This window comes from Struthio camelus, chromosome 3, assembly GCF_040807025.1.
Source record: "Struthio camelus isolate bStrCam1 chromosome 3, bStrCam1.hap1, whole genome shotgun sequence".
In the NCBI taxonomy this organism is placed as follows: Eukaryota; Metazoa; Chordata; class Aves; order Struthioniformes; family Struthionidae; genus Struthio; species Struthio camelus.
Genome location: NC_090944.1, coordinates 11,436,153 through 11,457,610, shown reverse-complemented (window position 1 = coordinate 11,457,610; position 21,458 = coordinate 11,436,153). Strand labels below are relative to the sequence as shown.

General features: G+C 52.4%; 2 protein-coding genes across 10 annotated transcripts; one reads left to right on the top strand and one right to left on the bottom strand.

The window, feature by feature from the left end:
- Positions 1 to 1,780: 1,780 nt before the first annotated feature.
- XKR5 (XK related 5) lies at positions 1,781 to 15,948 on the bottom strand. Of its 9 annotated transcripts, none has more exons than XM_068936934.1 (10): positions 15,656 to 15,948; positions 14,707 to 14,890; positions 13,224 to 13,405; positions 12,115 to 12,324; positions 11,547 to 11,716; positions 10,173 to 10,284; positions 6,114 to 7,769; positions 4,069 to 4,858; positions 3,276 to 3,433; positions 1,781 to 2,200 (listed from the first exon to the last, which is right to left on the bottom strand). In XM_068936934.1, exons 1-7 carry the CDS (start codon positions 15,711 to 15,713, stop codon positions 6,670 to 6,672), a joined length of 2,016 nt encoding a protein of 671 aa, XP_068793035.1. In that variant the 5' UTR covers positions 15,714 to 15,948; the 3' UTR covers positions 1,781 to 2,200; positions 3,276 to 3,433; positions 4,069 to 4,858; positions 6,114 to 6,669. The 9 variants fall into 9 exon arrangements, with proteins under 9 accessions (XP_068793035.1, XP_068793036.1, XP_068793038.1 ...); XM_068936935.1 differs by having other exon boundaries at positions 4,371 to 4,619; XM_068936937.1 differs by having other exon boundaries at positions 4,371 to 4,858; positions 6,430 to 7,769.
- Positions 15,947 to 20,245, top strand: LOC104145390 (gallinacin-14-like). The gene is made up of 3 exons (XM_009676889.2): positions 15,947 to 16,100; positions 19,693 to 19,758; positions 20,121 to 20,245. The coding sequence occupies exons 1-3, from the start codon at positions 15,947 to 15,949 to the stop codon at positions 20,243 to 20,245; spliced, it is 345 nt and encodes a 114-aa protein (XP_009675184.2).
- Positions 20,246 to 21,458: the final 1,213 nt, after the last annotated feature.

The window sequence follows — 21,458 nt, the reverse complement described above, 5'->3', positions numbered from 1 at the left end:
CCCCAACACCAGCCTGTGGCTGCGCACGCTGCACGCTCACAGCCCGGCAACTACCCACATCCAGCACTCACCCTCCAGGTGCACCCCAACACCAGCCTGTGGCTGCACACGCTGCACGCTCACAGCCCGGCAACTACCCACATCCAGCATTCACCCCCCAGGTACACCCCAACACCCACCTGTGTCCACACATACCACATGCTCACAGCCCGACAACCATCCACATCCAACACTCACCCCCCAGGTACACCCCAACACCCACCTGTGTCCACACATACCACATGCTCACAGCCCGACAACCATCCACATCCAACACTCACCCCCCAGGTACACCCCAACACCCGCCTGTGTCCACACATACCACACGCTCACAGCCCGACAACCATCCACATCCAACACTCACCCCCCAGGTGCACCCCAACACCAGCCTGTGGCTGTGCACGTTGCACACTCACAGCCCGGCAACTACCCACATCCAGCACTCACCCTCCAGGTGCACCCCAACACCGGCCTGTGGCTGCGCACGTTGCATGCTCACAGCCCGACAACCACACACATCCAGCACTCACCCTCCAGGTACACCCCAACACCCGCCTGTGTCCACACATACCACACGCTCACAGCCCGACAACCATCCACATCCAACACTCACCCCCCAGGTACACCCCAACACCCGCCTGTGTCCACACATACCACACGCTCACAGCCCGACAACCATCCACATCCAACACTCACCCCCCAGGTGCACCCCAACACCAGCCTGTGGCTGTGCACGTTGCACACTCACAGCCCGGCAACTACCCACATCCAGCACTCACCCTCCAGGTGCACCCCAACACCAGCCTGTGGCTGCACACGCTGCACGCTCACAGCCCGGCAACTACCCACATCCAGCATTCACCCCCCAGGTACACCCCAACACCCGCCTGTGTCCACACATACCACATGCTCACAGCCCGACAACCATCCACATCCAACACTCACCCCCCAGGTGCACCCCAACACCAGCCTGTGGCTGTGCACGTTGCACACTCACAGCCCAGCAACCACACACATCCAGCACTCACCCTCCAGGTACACCCCAACACCGGCCTGTGGCTGCGCACGTTGCACGCTCACAGCCCAACAACCACCCACAACCAACACTCACCCCCCGGGTACACCCCAGCACCCGCCTGTGTCCGCGCACACCGCGCGCTCACGGGGATGACTTTGCCAGTGGCTGGAGAAAGGCAAGGCGCAAAGCAGGACTTTGGTGGCCCTCCGAGCCACGGCAGCAGCGCCCAGCTCCTTCAGGAGCTGTGGTGGCTCCTCCGGCAGGCCGGCGTCGCCCCGGACCTCTCCCGGCCGACGGGCCCGTCCAGCCTGGGCTTCCAGAGCTGGAAGACTTGCAGCGAGGAGGAAGTGCTGCTCCGGCGAGTTTGAAGGCCCTGAGCCGCTTCACACTTGAAGTTCAGAGCACAAAGCGTTTTTTCCTCCAGCCAAACGCAGCAGAGAAAATAGAGTCCCTGGGTCCTAATTAAGCGGCCCCTCGAATTAAGTAAGTCCTGATTAGCTTGTGCTTTTTCCCTCCATAAACCCCCTCGCCCCCCACTGCGTTATTATTTAGCCTTACAGCAACAGGCACCGCTTGCAACGAGCGCCGAGATGAAACCTGGGCGATGTGTTTTACGGGAATAGTAAATGCCCTGAAAAGGGATTTCTGGCGAATCGAAATTGTTTAATGGGGAAAAACGTGTCCAAAGTTTCATGTTGGGAGGGGGGAAAAAACACAACAACCTGAGGCAAATAGGTATATTTTCTGTAACGTCAAAGGGTTTTGTTTCAGCGTTTCTGGAGTGAAATTTTTGACTCGCTACAAGAAGACATTTTTCTGGGTAAGCCTTTTCTGGGTTAGTTAAGGGGTTGCATCATGTCAGAGCTACAGAAAATGTTTCGGCAGGAGCTGAGCAAAAACGGCAAACCCGACTCGTGCCTATTTTTCCCTCGTCTGTGGGACTTGTCCACTTCTTGGCCACAAAAAACCACTGCTGTTCAAACACAGCTCCTCTGTGCAAAGCCGGGACTTCTCTCCCTTGTCTCGCGGAGGATCTTAGGTTGACTATTTTCTCGATTTGAGCCCCCTAGGACCAGCCGAAATCAGACCCAACAGCCTGGCACGAAGCTCCCTGCGGTCAGCGGGAAGCGCGCAGAAACCTGGCTGCAGAGGAAGGAAGAAAATGGTGCTGTTGAGAGACAAGTTCACAGCAGGCCTGGATCAAGGCTGTTTCAAACCCTCCCTGCCAGCACATTTCCAACCCGACTTATTTTACTCCACCTTCAAAGAAGGATGAGAGCGTCCCATAATTGCATTAAAAATTACGAGCTGAAGGGAAGGGAAGGGCAGCATGGAAATAATTTTTGGAGGCTGCAGCATACAAAAAAACCCGAGCAAAACGCTCGGCCTTTTTTGAGGTCTGACTCCGGTTAGTCCCAGCTTTCCTGTCTGTGCCTCGGGGTCCAAAAGCCTCAGTCACAACCAGGGCTCACAGACAGCCTGGACCACGGGCAGGAAGATGCTGCAGGAGGACCTCTATACTATTTTGGAAATGAAACAACCAGGGCTCTGTATGGATTTCTACAGAGGCAAGGCACTTTCTGTTTTATTTTTAGGCCTTTCCTAACACTCCCCACTGTTTTATTTGCCTTCTGGACCATGCCGAGCATTGAGTAATCTTCTCAGCTTCTACGTCTAAGAGCTGGTCCAGAGACCAGCCCTCTGGGTGCAACATTAGGTTTCTTCCCCTCTCCCAGGCATGCCTGGCAAACACAATTTCGTATTTCAGTAAAGACATGGAATTTCATCCACCCACTTCTTGCCTGGCCACAGAGCCCTGGGCAACGCGGCAGGACAACCCCGTTGCAGTTCCTGGGCTTTCGCTCTGGCGCTGTTTAATTTATTAGCGCAGCTGTAGCCTCTGTTCCTGCCTGCTCGCTCCTTTTTTTCCAGATCACCGGCGAACAGTACAGCCAGTTCTCCTTGGGAGCCCGCAGGTAACTCCCTACATTGTCAAAAGTTGCCACTCGCTCCGGCTTTGTTCCCTGCCTCGCCACCCTTTCGCAGCCCTTCAGAGCACCTCTCTGCTGAGGGACTGCGCCGAAAGTTTTTCCCGACAGTCCCCAGATACAGGAGACTACCGCACGAAAGCCTGAGTAGGAACTCGGAGTCATCAGAAAGGGATGAACCTCTCGGCAGCGGGGAAAGGCCAAATTTCTACTTGCATCACAGGACTGACCGTGGCCGAGGGGCTGCTGGTGGCCTCAGTCCACCTCTGGTCGCCTGGTGGGAATGTGAGTGGGGGGAAAGAGGTTGCGAGGGGGACAGCGGGCACATCGGCGACATGGATCTGTCGGCAATCCTGGGCTTTGGCACGAAAGGCAGCACTGAAGTTTCCTTAAAAAAAAAAAAAGATAAAGAGGGTGTTTCATTGAGTTTTCAGGGGCCCAGAAGGATGGGCATTAAAAAGCAACAAATGAACAAAAAAGTGAAACTTCTCATAGGACACAAAAATGATCAGAAACCACCTATTCCAGGGCAGACGAGAACACGGAAGGATCGGGCCTTCCAAGGACAGCCCTGCCAAACACGGTGGGATGGAGATATCCCCCAGCAGGCAGTCTGTAGGTGGCCCTGACCTTGGGCATGAGTATCTTCCAGATGCTGGGCAGAGCCACAGGGTCTACCTCAGGATAACGCAGCTCATCCAAAAAGGAGCTTCAGGGAAAATGCTGAAAAGGGAGCAGACGATTTGGTTGGTTGTCCTCAAGCATTTTGGCTTGTGAGCGATAAGGTGCTGCAGAGAGGGGACAACAGCCCTGGGAGGAAATATCAGCCACTGAGCAGCCAGTTCATTGCCCCCCACGAGGCTTTTTTGCAGCTGCAGTTTCTCCTGCAGCTTCATGCTCTGGGCTTGGACTGGTCCAGGACAACATCGCTCCACAGTGAGCAGAGCCCTGCGATTTGGGGGGACCGCGGGGGAGTGAGCATGCAACCCGCCCGCAAGTACCCAAGCGTGTGCATACACAGACCCATGCGTGTGCCAGCAAATATCAGGACTTAGCACCGAAGCGGAGACACTTTGAGCAGCTTCTCCCAAACTGGCGGGTTCCCCGTCACACCAAGGGTGCTCATCCAGCGGCTCTCCCCGCGCGTGCACCTTTGGAGTTGAAATCGCCGTTCTCTGCGCAAGGGGACATTTGCGGATAGCCATGACCACCCCCTGCCCCGGCCCGCTGGGCTATCCCTTTGGATCTCATCTCGAGCGGTTTGCATTCCTTAGGGTGCGTGCCGTGCGCAGGTATCAGCCTACTCCAGTATCCTAGAAACCCACATTTTGCCTTGGCGCCCGTCCATCCCGGCCAGCTCCCATCTGCTCCTGGAGTATCACGTAGCAGCGGCATCACTTCTGCGCGATCTTGTCCTCCTGTAACCTGGACTTCAGGCGAGCGCCCGATGTCTGCACCAACACATCCGCTTAGCGGCCGTGAGCGGCATCTCCCTCTGGTGGCTAAGGAAAAGGGAGCTCTCCGGGGAGGAACATCTCCCCAGCGTGACTTCTGCAATCTGGTGGCATCATTTTCTGAGAGAAAAAAACGACTTTGCACCAGAAGCAATGAGCATGTTCTGCTCCCCTCCCCAACCAGAGGTGGGAAGGGTTTGGAGGGATATGAAGAGCACCGATTTGCCGCATGACGCTGTTGCTTTGAACGCCCCACGATCACGGCGCATGCTGGTTTCCATGGGTCGGAGGGGCGAGCGTGGAGGCAGGCTGCAAGGCAGCACCAAGCAGGAGGAAAACCCGAATCAGCTCTAAGCAAGCTGCAAAAACAATCAGTGCAAAAGCTTTGGGGTTAAAAACGTGCCTATCGTGCAGCAGACTCGTGTGATAAAGCTGTCCGAGCACCTGCATTGACGGCTCTGTTAAACTGACGCAACCAGTGCTCATCAAAAGCAAGCACCACGCTTTGCACACTGCAAATTTATTCCAGTTCCCACCCTACGAAGTTCTCAGTGGCTGGAGAATTGTCCTACTCCAAACAAGGTTTTACACTTAACTAGATATAGGTCATGTTAATGCTAAGGTACGCTTAACATTTCAGCCCCCAAGCACCCCAACATGATACACAGACACAGCAAAGGTCTGTTTGCTTTCTAAAGCAGTAGTTATGTATTAGCAAAGATTAAAAAAAAAAGCTGAATAAAAACCTCCACTGCCTTCTGCATAACGCAGCAAGCATGCACATAGCAAGGAGCCTAAAACAAGTCAGTGCAATTTTTGACTCCCTGCAGAGCACAGACGAAATGCAGCTGTGCTGGATTCATAATGGAGATACAGTACAGAGTTTTAGTCACACTGGAAAGTAGCTTCACTGCGAAACTAGCACCTGCCAATATGTTTTCCAGTGCGCAAATCAGCTTGATGAAATGTATCTGGTTGGGTCATTTCTGAGCAGTGAATGCTACATAGCAGCTTTTTTTTTTTTTTTTAAATTTTTCATCGCATGCTTGTCCTTCTTTCCAGTTTTCCCTGCCCCTTGGCACCAGGGGAGCGCAGCCCTCAGTGGGACGGCAGCGCTGCCAGCAGAACAGCTGGAGGACTCTGCCAGATGTGCATCAGCTGGGACCCAAGAGCTTACTCAATTCCAGGAGGCCTTGTTAAAAAAGTTTCTAATGAGGCAATTGTCCAAAATTTTCATCAGAATGAATAGGCCAAATATTTCTCTCATCTGATCAAGTTTAAAACAATAATCAAAAAAATGTCAGCCCAGTTTTCTCAGGACCTTTCTGATGTTTCTTCTTCACTAAATGCTGCTGGCCCCCTCGCTCCTTCTTCACTAAACACTCGAGCCCAGGAGGGGCCGTGTGTCAGGGGACATTTATTCAACCTGTAATTAACTTTAGGAAGTGAAACCGTGAACAAGGACATAGCTTTTGTCAAGAATGTGGCATCCTGAGGTTGTAGCTTCCGGTGTAAAGAGGGTTTGGGCTCCTATGTGGCCCCAGCGAATGGAGTGATAAAGTTCTCGAGATGAACCTGGTGGGGTTTCATAAATCAAAAGCTGCTGAGCCTTACCTTAGGACTTGCTCTGCCCACAAAGGGAGCCCTCCATCTGAGAGGAAACTCATGATTTTTCTTGTCTTAGGCACTTGTTTGTCCTGAAAAGGCTCTTGCTTTGGTCACTCTCCTTGCCACCAATGCGAAGTGGAGTCTGAAGCCAAATCTCCAAGCTGGAGAGACTAGTAGCTCGTACAAGGCACTTGTTAAAGGACACGTTTCGAGACATAATCACAAATATATAAAAGGTAGATGCTCCAGCTGCCTAGCAGGATTGTTATATAAATAAGTTCAATAAATATCTAAACATAGACTTTAAGATATCTATTCTAACCTTTGAGCCTCTCCAAAACCGCAAGAAGAGGCAGCGGGACGAAAGGAAACTTCTTAGCGATGAAGGACCACACCTGCCCAGTGACACAGGCACCTGTGGACAGTCTTCACGGGCAGCGGTAGTGTCCCGCTCCCTCTTGCCGTACCTTACTGACAGAAGTGCTGATCCCGGTGGGTGGTGCAGTGATTCACATGGTCACTCCAGCAACCCAGATGTACCTCTACGCCCTGCCGGCGGTCCTCACTGGGGGCATCTGGGGTCAGCCTTGGGGGTGGATGTGAAGCGTGGCTCCTCAGGTGGCCTCAGCTTGCTCCTCCCAACAGGAACCCGTGTCCCAGAGGACGGGGCACCCTGATGGCTACTCCACACCGTGAGGGTACCCACCAGCTCTGAGCGCTCCTCCTCGGAGGTACCCACCGCCCCGCGCTTGCTAGCGCCGCAGAGGGACGAGCTGCTCTGCAGATGGCTGTGAGCACCGGGGCCCAAGATTGGGCTGATGTTCGCCATCGCAATGGGGAAGCCCTCTTCTTTTCCACCCAGGCAGTCCGGCAGAGGCTGGAGCTCGCCGTCTCTTTCCAGCGGGGCCCTCTGCGCAGCCGTCTCCACCTCCGTACCAGCAGAGGCAATGCCTCCGGTGTTTGCGCTGAAGTAGATAGATGAGCTCTCACAAGTCTCAGCTAGGTCCAAACTGTTGGGAAAGGATATGGCAGGGTGGAAACCAGGCTCCTGCCATGCTCCATGCCACGCAGCGTTGCTGCCACTCAGGGCATCCTGTTTTACGGACCCCTGGTCCTCTTGTGACGTTCCCGCAGCACCAAGGTTGTGTTTGTCACTTCCCCTATTCCCTGCTGCCAGCAATTTCTCATTACTCAGATCAGATCCAAAACCCAGAGGACCCATTTCCCTTGTTGGGAGGGTAAGGTTTGCCCTGAGCTCAATGCTGGAGGGTTTGCTGGCCACCAGTCGTCCAGGGTAAATCTCTCCCACGCCACCATCTCCAAAAGTGGCGTTGATCTTGGAGATATCTCCTGTCTTCAAGGCCAGCTTTACCAGCAGCCAGTGGTGATGGCTCGTCCAGTTGTCCTCTGTGACATGCTCTGCAGACTGCAGGAATGACGACCCCTTCTGGTTCCTGGAAGCCGCCTCGGTCTTTTCCATGTCCAAGGACTCACTGTCTCCCCGACCCGAAATTCCCAAGCTCTGCCCTGCTTGGGAACCAGCTCCAATGATCCCATCATCACCGTTGGCCGCAACACTGCAGGATTTCTTCAGGAAACCTTGCCAGATCTCTGTGGACTTAGGGTGGAGCAGGCTGTAATAAACCGCCAGAGCTGCAGTGCCTGGAAAAAGAACAGAAACGTATCAAGGGACCCGTCTGCCATCATTTTAGTGAGGTGTACAAGAGAAGAGCGTTCGGATCTCACTGTCATCTCCCAATCAAGAGACCCTTTGCAGAGATGCAGCTGGGCATTAGGTGTTAGAGCAGCACTTGTTTCAAAATTTAAACACTTAAAGTGGTCCAAAAATCCTACTTGACGAACTTCCTGGAAAGGGAAAAAACATTAGAATACAACATTTTTGGCAGCAGAACACTCTCAATCAAGACAGAATTTCCTAAAAATCTGGATTGATTTGCAGACTGACAGGCACACGGAGAAGCAGCCACTGACTGAGCGCCAGCAGGGCAGGGACACGGTGACCATGAAGCAGAAAAGAGGTGAGCCCACCAATCCTTCCCGTCTTGCAGCATCCCCACCCACTAGCCCTTAAAAGGGAAGACATCAGCAGGGTTACGCACATTCACTTCTTTTTCTAGGGGAAAGTACCACTCATTGCTCCTGGAGTAGTTTTCACCAGCAAAGATCAGGAGAAATGCTAAAGAAAAAGAAAAGCATCACCATTTTCTTCATTCCAACCCTCTGTTTCGCCACGTGGCGTTTGCCTCCTCGAAGGGCTCAGCACATGCTGGCAACATAAGAGCTCACGGCAGGCTGAGACACAGCCAACGGTCTGGCCATCTCACCCGTTTCAATACAACCTCCCGCTGCTGCTCGAATGCCAGCTCCAAAAAGGCCTTTACACCCATGGCTGTGCATGCGTTTAAGCAGGAGGACGCTGGGGAGGTGCATATAACCCAAAGGGCCCTTCTAAAACCTCAAATTGGGGTTCCCATGTCCCTGTTGCTTTCAAAAGCTGATCAAATGCCATTTCACGCTGCCCTTTCCTCACATGCTCCCACCCAGGGGGCTGTTCCACAACTCACTGCTCTGATTTTAAGAGACCTTCTTACTTCTACCCTAAGCTTGCTAAAGGGTTGAGGAACAGCTCCTGTTCCAGCCCAAATTTGTCCTCTCTTGGATATGGTGACTTGTGCACAGCCAGCCTGGGGAGACCCACGGGAGCCCCGCACACAGGCGTTGCAGCTTCCCTCTCCCTTTGTCACGGCAAGGAAACACGAGCCCCGGGGGGGACCTCGCCCAGCAAAACGGCAACTCCGAGTCCTGCCGAAGGACAGCATCTTGTCTGTCTGGCTGCTGGGCCATGCGCTCAGACATGGGGACCTCGGGGACAGGGCTTTCCTCACTGACATTATTGCAAACAGAGGTGCTGGTGGGGTTGTTTGCAGGAGTTTTATGACCTCTCACCTGCTTCAGCTTCTTTGTGCATTAAAGCCATGGGATGTTAAATTCACCACGGACACAACTACTCCACCATGGACATAGCTGTGCCATGGTCATATCTGTCTCCAGCCTGGGCAAGGAAGAAGCAATAATCCTCCAGTTTTCCTCCTCAGATAGGATACTAAACCCCCTCCTGGAGGGTGGGCAGAAGCTCCTTGTGGTTGGAGAAGCAACTTTTCTATTCCAGTGCTCTATTTACACAGGGGGAGAGCACGGAGAGGTGGGATTAGCTTCCCTCTTGCTCCCCATCAGAGCAGGGTAATGCACTCACTCACTGTTGGAGCAAGTCCAGGCCAGCATTTTCCATGAAAGTCACTAACTTGCAAAAATCTTGCAAAAAACAACCAGGCCTACCATCCTCCGCACCACAGCGCACATCTAGTCCTCGCTGTGAAACCGCCCTAGTTCTGAGGCCACCTCTGACAAAATCTTCTCCATCCCTTCTCCGTCACATACCAAAAAGTCCTCTCCGTGGACACAAAAAGCTTCTCCATTTACAGAAACACCCCTGGTCTTTGAAAGAAAAGAGGAGTGGGAGAAAGTTGCTGTAGTTTGGCACGATCCCACACCAGCGTGTTTCCAAACAATGTAAATAAATCCAGCCTGTTATGGCCTATCAGTCACAAGCCACCTTCACACTTCACCAGTGCATGCTAAAATGAAAACACTTCCATGCAATGTTCCCCTGTACTATACCACTGCCAGCACTGTTCGCCTAGCATCAAGAAGCACAATCAAAGAAATATGCTTAGAAAGCATGCAGATAAAACAGAACTGCATATATTGTATTTGTTGGCCGTATCCGAGACATCTGGTTACATCTCAATTATTTTTACAAACCTTCCTTTCCAGTGGTGGGATTTTAAGACATGATTTTAAAAACTGAAACTCAAGGTGGATTTATGTCTTATAAAATAAATACAGAAACTTCAGCTGTAGGAAATAAAGCAAATATTCCGATGCAACTGAAACAGCCAATGATGACAGTTTCCTTAACTTGAAACCTGCCATCTGAGGCTATCAGCATCCCTTGGTCGGGCTCTAAAAATCAGTTGATCTCACCTATTAAAAACCCTGACGTGACAGCCCCGGTCAGACACAGGCTATTCCACAGCTCCGCCTGCAGGAACTCTGTGGCCAGCAGCAGCAGGAGGGTATTTTCCATGAGCATTATCTGCAGAGCAGAGGAAGGAGAGCTGTCACTCCTGTCCTAGTGATGGCTTTAGACATGCTTCTGATGACATAAAACACCCACTTTCCAGCCTTTGCCTATTTGTTTTGCATCTGTACTGCAAGCTCCCTTTTGTTTCAGCCTTCTCTATATTCAGGTGGAGTTTCTCTTTGTTTATTAAAAAAGGGAGAAAGTTTCCACAGTCTTTTTTCTTTTGCTCCAAGGACTCTGCTGAAATCCTCTCGAAAGCACCAGCAGCAACTCAGGATTGGGAGCAACTGCAGGCGCTACAGTACAAAGCAAAACTCTGTACTCCTCAGTAAAATACCAGCAGACGCTATTTAAAACCGGTTGCTGAACCGCACTTCATGCAAGGTCTCTTGACCTTTTCTTTTTTTTTTTTTCCGATCTCAAAAAATAACTTTGGCAAAGCAGGACAACTGCTCTGATGAATTCTCATCGTTATTAAGACATTATAAGGTTGCTGCTATGAAGTAAAGCCAGAGCAGAAAGCATATCCACCTTGCTGACGGCATGGTTTTGGGGGAACTGCTGGATCTTTAGCATGTGGCAATGTGAATGATGAGAAAGGAGAGTCTGAAGATATCTCAGAGGGGAAATGTCTAGGAAAGGCCCCCGGACACTTGGTGTCAGGAGAGATCCTTGGTGGTTAGCCGCTGGATAATAATCCTCTGCAGGATTTTTGGGTAACCCTCTCTTTGGACTGAAGACGTGGAAGGTGCTGAATGGGGTCAAAAGAGCAGAGTCAGGACTTTAACCAGCCTCGCAAGGTTTGGAGCAGCTCGAGGACCAGCTGGACTCCCTGCAGCGGCCAGCTGGGGCACCCAGCTGGACGCTCTCCCGAGCACATCTGCCCAGTTTCAGCAGCAGGTTTTTTCAGAGAGGTTCGAAGCTGCTGTCCAAAAAACTAGCTAGGCACACGAAAATTTGTGCAAGTTAACGTCAGCACCTGAGAGTAGAAGCTCTCAGGAAGGATCTGCTGACGCACTGCTAGTCTGAGCAGGAGACGATGGGCTGGTTTTCCTGAATATAAAGCATGACTGCATCTGCTAATGCCTTCTTATTAGTGCCTGACACGGGCCACATTGTAGGATGTTCAGGAGGAAAAAAAAACCCCAAAAAACCAAAATCGAAGCCCACCACCCACACCTCTTCTGCTAAAAGTCTTCAAGTTTCACTTACCCCCCTACCCCCATGCAAAATCTGCAAATCCATGCAAAATACTGAATAACCTGGGCGCTTACCGCATAAAACACAGCCGCTCTGAGCTTGGAGGGACCGGGCCGGACATCAATGTAGCAGAAGACATACACGGCTCCCAGCAGGCAGTTGAACAGCCGCCAGCGGCAGGATGGCGTCACGATGTCCGTCTGCTGAGCCACCAGCCAGAAGGACATGACCAGCCAGTGGATGCCTGCAAAGGGAAGGCACAAGAGAGAGAAAACCTGGCGAGCTGAGGGCTATGCTAGCATGCTGTCACACTGCAGAGCGCTCCCTGAGCCATCATACGTCTCCTTCATCAAAGCAGGAGCGAGGTCCGGTCTATGTGACAAAGCGGTGGCAGCCCCTCTGGCTGATAACGCTCCAGGGGCCAGGCAGCAACACTGGCCCAGGAGAGCTTTTACTGGCTTTCAAGATGCTGTGGAGGTACACAGACAGCAGAAAAGCTGCCAGACATTGCGTCTGCATCAAGGGGCTGGGTTGGTGTAAATGCAGCAGATGGGATGAGGCTGTGCCAGCTACCCAACTACCAGCAGCATCTCTGTGGATGAAAGCAGGACACAACATATGAAACATGAAAGCTGATCTTACCAGCCACAGCAAAAACCCAGAAGGAATAGAGCCTGGCAAAGAGCACCAGGGCCAGGACCCTGGTCCCCAGCATCCCCGCCCTCCACAGGAGCAGGCAGAGGAGGGCTGCGGCTGGCAGGTAGAGGTGGCCTGGCTTGAACAGGCACGCGAAGCGGCTGTAGGAAACCAAAGCCCAGGCGAGGGAGAGGAGGGACAGCCCAGCGCTGACACCTGCAAAAAACATTTTGACCTCCTGCTGAATGCTTTCTGGTCTCCATCACGTTCTCACACCTGCATCTCCCTGCCTAAATGTTATTAGACATGCAATGCACCAAGATTCAACATATGATTACTGTTGGCAGTTTCTTAGGGACTGAAGACCTGCTGGGAGGTTCCCGGGGGCCAGTGTTCACCGTTTTGCTGAGGAGCATTAGCTATACAGCTGCCATGCGCTGCAGAACTGTACAGATAAACGCGGTGTGCCAAAGGGACTTGTCAGTGCTGAAGTTACTACTAGCCACGTGGTAACTTAGGAAAGACCAATCCTCTGAGACCCAACATGCAGAGCTCCAGCAGTGGCAGGGCAGGCTCACCTCCAGCTGCTGCAATCAGGTAGACGGAGTCTGACGCCGACTGGAGCGTGACCTTGTGCACATCACAGCTCCATGCCTCAGCTTCTCCCGTTCATACGAAGCAACCCCAGATCCCTAGACGCTCACACTGCACAGTGATTACTGCCTCTTGCAAGGCTGCTCAGGACTGTCAGTGACAGCAGCTTCTCCTCAAGATGAGGATTTTTAGCATGCTGCATCAGATTCAAACAGGCACCATCTGTCATGGAGATCCTCCATGCACTGCAGGGAATAACCGTACCAGGAGGGAAAAGCAGTAGGCAGCTCGTCGATTCCTCCAGGGTCAATGCAGCAGGTCTTTAAGTCGCATTTGTCCCTGCTGCTTGGCACCTGGCTTTCTCAGGTACTCTGCAGCATGCTCCTCCATCCCGAGCCTGCCCTGCTCTGTGTCCTGCCACATGGGAACAAACATCACCCACCCTCTGCATCACCCTCTGCGTCACCCTCTGCAACTCAAAACCATCCTCCTTCCTCTCTGCTTGTAAATTCCTGGCTTACCAGGGAAAAGGCCCGTCCGGTCCACAGCCACGAAGACGTACGCTTGCAGCAAGAGGTGAGGCAGGGTCTGCAGCAGGGCTTCCAGGAGCCGCAGGACAGATGCATCCCCTTGCTGCATGAGGAACTCTGCGGTAGTGCCATTGCCCCTTGCCTTTGTTGCCATCTGCAGAACATCCCAGTACCTGGAAGAGTTACAAATGCCATCAGCGCACTGCGGAGCAAGCTCTGCTGTGCATGCCGGCTTTGCGTTACTGCCTTACGCGGAGCAAGATCCACTCGGCACTGTTTGGTCCCTGGGACCTCCTACGGTCACTCGTAGGAGCTCCTACCGTTTTGGGCAGAAGCAGCACTGTGCACATCACTGCAAACAAATTAGCTCCTTGCATGCCCACAGAAACGGAGTTTACTGCATGGGGTCAGCCTTTCAGCAGGGCTTACGCAAAAGCAGGCATTGCAATGCGCTCCGTGCATGTAGGTAGAGCCAATATCGTCCCTAGGAGCCAACTGCTTTAGCCCTTCATACCTCTACAAACATGTCCCCACTCCTGCCCATCCTCTCTGCTGCGCGAGGTTCCCACTACAGCTGCCTTCTCCCCCTCAGTCACAACCCCTCCACATTAGGATGTGTTTGCATTGCAGCTTTGCTGAGAAACGGTGACCTGCCTGCACGTCTTGCACTCAAGTAAATGCTGACACTCAAAAATTCCAAGTTGAACGGTGAAACCTGGTGCATGCTCTCAGTATGAGTTACCACCTTCAGAGGTAGGGAGTCCTCACCCGAAATGCCTGCGGATACCTCCTCCCCCACAGAAGACTTCAACAGCGATCACCCAGCCTGCATGTCGAGCAATCTCTGCCTCCCAGCCATGCTACACCTTCCCCAGCCTGATGCCCCGAGCTCCCTCCACCCTGCCACCAGCTCCTGCTCGCTTTTCTCCATCCTAAAGAAAGGCTGCACTGGAGACCCAAAGTACCGAGTGAAGCGCAAATTATAGTTCCTAGTTATTAGCTGAACATCACACTGCCACCAACAGGTTCAACAGGGATAAAAGCAAGATTATTGCTAGGGTCTTGTACTAAAATATGAATGCATGCGCACACACACGCAGTGCTTCTTCTAGCAACAGATGCAGGAGGTCAGAGAGGATAAAACTGTTCCCACGGTTAATGCTGGGACATGGAAAGGGTCGTGCAGAACCATTTAAGACTGGGAAGAGGCACTAGTTGCCAGCCAGATGCCCAAACCCACCAACTAAAATATCACATTCTCCCTAATTCCTTGCCTACAACATCCCTCTGCAGCAAGAGGGCTCAGGAAGTCCCAGGAAAGCCTCACTCCTGCAATGCAAAGCATCTGCTGTGTAACCTGAGGGCCAGGGCTGCTGCTCGTCCCTCCAGCCACGTGTTGTACAGAGCAACTAAATTGCAGTTTATCCTCGGGATCAACAACGCGGCGTTCAGGTGTCCAGGGCGCGTTTCTCACCGCTTCCAAATCCCCAGCTGCAGCACATGGAGCACCACGAGCAAACAGCAAGGCTGGTGCCCATCAGCCCTGAACCAAAGGGCGCTGAGGAGCTGGGCTGCGTAGCCAGGCACAAGGCAGGACACGGTCAGCCAGAACCAGATGTACTGCCCAGAGAGGAGATAGTGGATGATGGCGCAGAGCCCTGGAGAAACAGAGAGGCGCAGCTGGAGGATGCCGCGGCGGTGCACGCGCCCTCGCTTACCCGCCCCGCGACGCCCCTTGTGCCCTCCAGGATGCAGAAGCGGGGGGTGAGGAGGAGCTTCCAGCTCTGCCCTGCTGCAGGCAGGCAGCTCTGCCAGCGCCTCAAACCGCAATACCTACCCAAACCCCCCAAATCACCAACTGCTCGGCCCCGCCTGAGCGTGCATCCCCAGCACGGCTGAGCGAAGAAAGCGGGAAGGAGGGGGAGAAACTCTTCCCGCCTGCCGCCCTAGTGACCCTTCTCCAAAAACCGCCCCGATAACAACAGCCTGGGGCGGTGCGGCAATGCAAAACTGGGTGCAAGCTGCAAGAGCGGCAGGTTCTCCGCTGCGGCTGCAGGCGGGTGAGAGCTGGCGGCTCGCAGGCTCTGCAGCCGGGGCGGGCGGGCGCGGGGGGGGGGGGGGGGGGGGGTTGGTTGCAGCCCCCGGTTTTATCTCCGGCTTGCAAGCGCCGGCGGCAGCGGCTGTGAACAGCGAGGGGCCGCACGCTGCCTGCGCGCCAAAGGGCGCAACGCGAGAAAAACAAAAAAAGCGCGCAGCCACCTCCCCAACCCGCCGCGCGCAAACTCGCGCAGCCACTCCCCTCCCCCCCCGCCGCCGCCGCGCACGCAGCCTGCGCGCAAACCCGCGCAGCATCCTCCCTCTCCGCGCGCGCAGCCTGCGCACAGCCCCGCGCAGCATCCCCCCCCCCCCCCCCGCTCACTCACGCGCGCATCGCTCCGCTGCCAGCAGCGCCAGGCAGAGCCCCGGGAAGGCGCCGCGCATCCTGCGCGCCCCTCCCCGCAGCGGGGCACGGGGAGGAGGAAGAGGAGGAGGAGGAAGGGGAGGGCGAACCGGCGCCCTGCCCCTGGGCGGGTGCCGCGGCCGGGCTGCCTCCGCGCCCACCTCTGCCCCGGGCTGGGGCAGAAGCGGCAGCGTCGCACGGTTCCCAGGGCATCTGCCCGCACCAGGCTGCCTCCGGGGGCACAACCGCAGCCTCGGCCGGTCGCTGCATCGCCATGGGGGCCTGCACCATCCGAGACCTTCCAGGTCATCGTGCATTTGCAGAAGTTCATCCCCAAACCCGCCAGTTTATCGTGCATTTGCAGCAGTTCATCCCCAAACCTTCCAGGTTATCGTGCATTTGCAGCAGTTCATCCCCAAACCCGCCAGGTTATCGTGCATTTGCAGCAGTTCATCCCCAAACCCTCCAGGTTACTGTGTGCTTGCAGAAGCTCTGGCTGCAAAGGAGCAGCTGCTGCAGGGGTTAGCACTAGATGGCAGCTGGGATATGATGTTCAAGTGAAGCTGCAAATGAATTCAGTATTGGCTTCCCCACTGAAGAGATGAAGCCTTCGTGAAATGTGTTCCCGTGGTTTGTAGTTGCGGGTGCCCTTGTGTGGAAGGAGACTTGCTGCGGGCCTATTTTAACTGCTTTAAATCTCCAGCCTTGCAGTCTGCATCCTCGTTTAACCTGCAATGTGAAGCATGTGCATTTTAGACAATAAAGCCTCAGTGAATTGCTGCAAGGAAGGCCAGGAAAGACTATCGAATTAAGTAAAAAAAATCAGCTACTGTTTTATCAGTGCAAAGAAGCCCTCTAAGTAAAGCTGAGCTGCATTTCTGGGCTTGTGGTTTATTTCTCATGGGAGGATCACCACCAGCAGGAGTGCCAATCCACCAGCGCTCATATATGCAATTCCAGAAAATGTGAGAAAGAGAAGATGAGAAATTTCCCTAAAAGCAGAGAATATTTGAAGAAAGTTCACTTTGTATTTGTCTTATTTCTCCTGCTCTTTTCATACGGTTTGGCACCTGCCCATTACTGAAGACAGCTGACCACACTAGATGGACCACTGGTGTGGTCGGGGTGGTTATTCTCTATTCAAGGCTTTTGCTTTTCTGAAAAATTGCTAATAATGGTAGCCCTTGCCTTATATGGTTGTGATCTTAGCAGTGGCTTGCAGTGAGATCTTCTAGGAAGTGTCCCGTTGCCAAGAGCCAAAAGCAATGACTAAGAAGGTAATGAACCTGACAGTGCATGTAGAACAACATGCGTGGAGGTATAATCCTGCCCTTAGACAACACACAGAACTGCATTTAATGAGATAAGCAGACATACATTCAGTTACTCATGCAACTTTGCTGAGCCCAACTTTTGCAAAATCTTTTACGAGGCTTCCAAGACCACCTGAGTTATCGTGAGATACGTGGGGGTGGGGCCTTTTTATACATTTCCCATTGTTTTTTTGAAATTTTAGAGCATTTCTTTGCAACCCTGGAAACTAAATGTGTATTTTGTTGTTTGTTGACTACGATCTGCCGTGTCCTGCACAGCTCTCCTCTTCAGTATTTGCATGTGAGCAACAGACCAAATATGCCATTTCCACTCAGGGGTGTATGCATGCTGCTGACAAGGGAACCAAACTGCTGGTTTACTCAGACAAGCTGAGCTTTTCCCTCTCGCAGAGAGGGCTACCAGGGTCTCTTCTCTGCCTCCAGTACTGATTTGTGCCGAGCATGTAAGAATTTCATGGTTTTGCAGCTTCAGCTCTAGTGTTTGGTTTTAAGTGGCCAGTGGACTGAAAAAATGGATGGTAGGGAAAGGCTGACAAAGAGGCATGTATAGTGCTTTTGCTCAAGTGTCCTTTCCATCAGCAATCAGGATGAAATCAAATACCGCAGTGTTAGTTAATGACATAGAAAAAGGAGAATAAATTGCACTTAACACACTCTAGGGCCTGCTGTGGGCCATCCTAGGGACCCAGCTGAAGAATAACTGGGATAAGGCCTGGAAAACATCACGTGGCCTCTGTTGTTGCTTGTGTTGCTGTATTTCATCCAGCTCCCACGAAAGCTGGTGAAAAGACTCCACTTTGCTGGGATCTTGCTTGGTTACAGCACAGAAGTGTGTCCAGCTTGCGAGCAGATCAGAAGACTGCTGAGGCAACTGTCCAGCTGATGTTGGTGATGCCTGGAAAGTCATGTGCCATGCAGATTGCCTGCTTTTCCTCTTGTCCTGCTGCCCTGTCCGTGTTCAGCAAAGTGGTTCATTAAGTAAGGATATTAAACTGTTGGGCCTAGCTCCAGCAAAGCATTTTAATGAAGCTGGGGGTGTAAAGAGGATGCAGAATCCAAGAAAAGCACTGCTGGTTGCCTCTCAGCCTTGTCCTATACTGGTTGCAGCAGTAACAACTGCTATGACTGCCATATTGCCTGTTCTGGGAAAGCCAGACCTTCTGGCCGCAAAGCACAGCCAGATCTCTAATGGGCACCAAAGCCTCTTCTTAGTGCTGAGAATGAGCTGTTGAACAACTGTGTGTGCTTGTAATCCAGCAATGAGGAAGCTATGACGATTCGTGCTGGTGCAAGGTAGTGTGACCCTTCATATTATCCACATGAGGCACATGAATGTCATCTTCTCATCCCCCCGGCCATCCACCATCATCTGTCCTAGGAAGAAACCACCATAGGGTGCCCATACAGGCATTTTCTCCATCTCAAAGTGACTGCTGACAAAATCTGGCCCTCCTTCTGCCCAAAAGCTTTTCTCTGACCAAAGGTTTCTCAACCACCATGCCACACTAGGTATGGCATTATGCCTAGGCATGACAAGGCCAATGACAGAAGGAGAAGACCAACTTGAGCACGGCCTCGAATATAGAGGAGCAAGCAAAAGGGAGGAAGATGAAAGCTATGAGGAGGAGAGTTCTCCTGGAAAGCAAGAGAGAGGCATTTGGAGATTTTATGGAAAGAAAAGGGCCATTAGATCATCTGCAGCACAAGCCAGAGAACGTTACTTGGTAGTCTCGGTCTAATAATCTTTGCTTGGCTAAAGCAAGCCTTCCAGAAAACCATCCCCAGAGCTAAGCATCCTCCCTGGTTTCACTGCTTACTTCAAATTGCTCTGGCTGCCTTCCAGCCACTGGTTTGTCTGTGCTTTCCTCCGCTGGATTTCAGAGACCTGGAGCCCACTGAAAAGTCGCTCAGGTCTCAAATGAAGCTACATATACGGCATGGTGAAGTCACCCCTTCGTATTTTCTTCAAACATAGATGGAGGTCCTCCAGCTCCTCTTTGCAAAGCTTTTTTCTCCAGCCTTGGGATGATTTTTCCGTGACTCTTTGCTGCACCTTCTCATATTTTAACCCCCTTTTAAAATAGGAGCTCAGGAGGAGGTTGCAGAGTCCTTTTAGCTACCCTGCTAGAGCTACACAGAGAGAGAGAGAAGGTCTCGGTGGACCTGATTCTGGATGCAGTCTGTCATCAGCTCCGTGGCTTTGGGCAATTCTTTCTGCATCTTAAAAGGAAATAAATATTCCTTTCTTTTTAAAAAATGAACTTCTGGAGGAAAGGATGCATCTTACTGGGAGTTAAGTGTGTGAATTTTGGAAGTGAACTGAGCCCTGTGCATGTGGCCACAGGTTTAGTTAAATATAGTGCCCACCTGACTGCTGAATATCTGCCTCTCTGGGTGATTCACTGATGATACAGTGCTTGGGATAAGGACAAGGGATTTAGTAAGTGTACATGTTAAAAGGATAATCCCTTTCAGGGCTGGGGCATGTCATGGTATCTATCCAAACAAGAATGCTTTTTAATTAGAGGTTACATTATGCACCCTTTAAATATGTCGTTTGGATCCAAATAGGATTGTTAAATCCCTGCAGATCACGTTCATCAAGGCCTTACAAATACTGGTTCATTCCTTCTTCTCATAACATCTCTTGTCGCAGTAGCTTTTGGTTGACACTCTGCAACGTCAGCCAAAGCCATGAGGACACTCTTCCTGCTGCTTGCTCTTCTCCTTGTCGTGTCCCAGGCCGCTGCAGGTAAGTGTAAAAACAATCAGGACATCTACAGGCATTTTTGCTATTTGGAAAAAAAGGGTATGATGCTGTAAATGGATAACTAACTCAGTCTGTGGGGAGCTTTACCTGTCTAATATTGAACAGGCAGAGCCCCATGAGCCAGCTCAGTGTGTGGGTGCTGAGGGAATAGAGCACTGCGGATGGCAGCTCGTGAGCACTTCCAAACGCCGAAGCAAAACTCGACCGCAGGTTAACGATCTGCCTGTGATGCTGCTCGTTAGACAAGCCTGGGCCGATCTGCTTTCCCTAACCTGGAGCCAGGGTTTCTTCGCATGTAAAAGTCCAAAGAAAGATGCTTACAAGCTGGTTTTCTCCCTGAACAGTGTCAGACACTGTTATGTTTTGGGAGATCAGAAGCGAATGTTCATTCTTGATGTGTCCCTTCTTTAAGGGAGCCACCAGCACCTGCTACGGTAGACTAGCAAAGTGCTGCAGACTGATCTGGTGAGCCTCTGTGGTCCTCGTGGCTGTGACAATGGTAGGATAGCATGGTCCCTCCTAGGAAGGGCATGCTGTCACCTTTGGCTCTGTCTCTCCCCAGAGCTGGTGGAGGTCACTTCTGCATGTGGCTGTGTATGCTCTTCACCCATGTGTCCGCATCTGGGAAGTCACCACATGTTGTCTCCTCGTCCGCTGTGCCTTCTCCCTCTGCTGTCACCAAGCCTAGGTTGAGCTGTTAGCCTGAAACCTGGGAAAATTCTCTCCTCTCCCTTGCCAAGGGGTGGTCTGTGGCGGGAATTAGGCAGATTGCCTCCTTGCAGGGAGGGAGAGAGTCTGACATGTCCCATGCAGTACCAAAACAGACCTTCCTCATCCCGGAGAATGCACTAGCTTTTAAATTAACTGTGGCTGTAGCCTCAGGGTAAGTCCCTGATGGCTGCAGCGTTCCCAGATGTGCGACGGAGAAATATAGCTTACCATGGTAGCCACACGTGAGGCCCCAACGGCTGCAGTTGCCAGCCTAAGGGGAGAGCCCAGGGCTGGTTTTTAACCTCCTCTCAGCTGGGGAGGGTTCCCCGTTATGGCCCTGTTCCTTTGTCTCATTCAAGCCCATCAGAAGGCTGGTGCCAGCCAAGGCTGAGAGCCGACAGCACACAGCTGAAACTCGCAGCCCCCTGAGACCCTCCTTCAGCTCCAGGACTTCAGCATTGCGCTTTCCACCTGCCAATGCCATCGTCGAAGGGGCGAGGGGCAGCATCTCACTGCTTTCCTCTGCAGCATCTCTCCCACCTTCTCCTTGCCTTCAATTCTTGCTTACCTTCCTCCTCATTAGCCAGGGTCCTGAGCGGTGAGGTCCCAGCTCCTCTGGCCAGACCTTCCTCTCCTCTGGGGCAGTAAGTTGCCCCAGGGAATGGAGATGATATTTAAGAATATTTAGTTAATATCTACTACCTGCCCATCTCCTCCATTCTGTGCATCTGTCCTTCCTGAAAATATGGGTAAATGTGAAATATAGCCCTTGTTTTCCTGTCTTCACTGTAGGATCCCTTTTCTTTTCTGTGACAGTGCATGTTCCCCCATCTGCACTTCTTAATATATAAATAAAGGGCTATTATCTTCCATCTTCCCCATCCTGCATCCTCAGAAGACAACAGCCTGGTTTGGTCTGTCCCAATTCCCAGAGGACAGCTGGCTGATCTGGTCGTTGTCCCTGCTCTCCT

Bases quoted from the DNA above. Each gene is read 5' to 3' on its own strand.
- XKR5 (XM_068936933.1), bottom strand. From the start codon at position 15,713: ATGCGCGGCGCCTTCCCGGGGCTCTGCCTGGCGCTGCTGGCAGCGGAG. The intron at 12,325-13,223 runs GTAAGCCAGGAA...TGTTTTTTGCAG, and splicing joins CCGGACGGGCCTTTTCCCTG to GTGTCAGCGCTGGGCTGTCC. The intron at 10,285-11,546 runs GTAAGCGCCCAG...TCTGCTCTGCAG, and splicing joins GAGCGGCTGTGTTTTATGCG to ATAATGCTCATGGAAAATAC.
- LOC104145390 (XM_009676889.2), top strand. From the start codon at position 15,947: ATGGGGGCCTGCACCATCCGAGACCTTCCAGGTCATCGTGCATTTGCA. The intron at 16,101-19,692 runs GTTATCGTGCAT...CTGCAACGTCAG, and splicing joins TTCATCCCCAAACCCGCCAG to CCAAAGCCATGAGGACACTC. The intron at 19,759-20,120 runs GTAAGTGTAAAA...CTCCCTGAACAG, and splicing joins CGTGTCCCAGGCCGCTGCAG to TGTCAGACACTGTTATGTTT.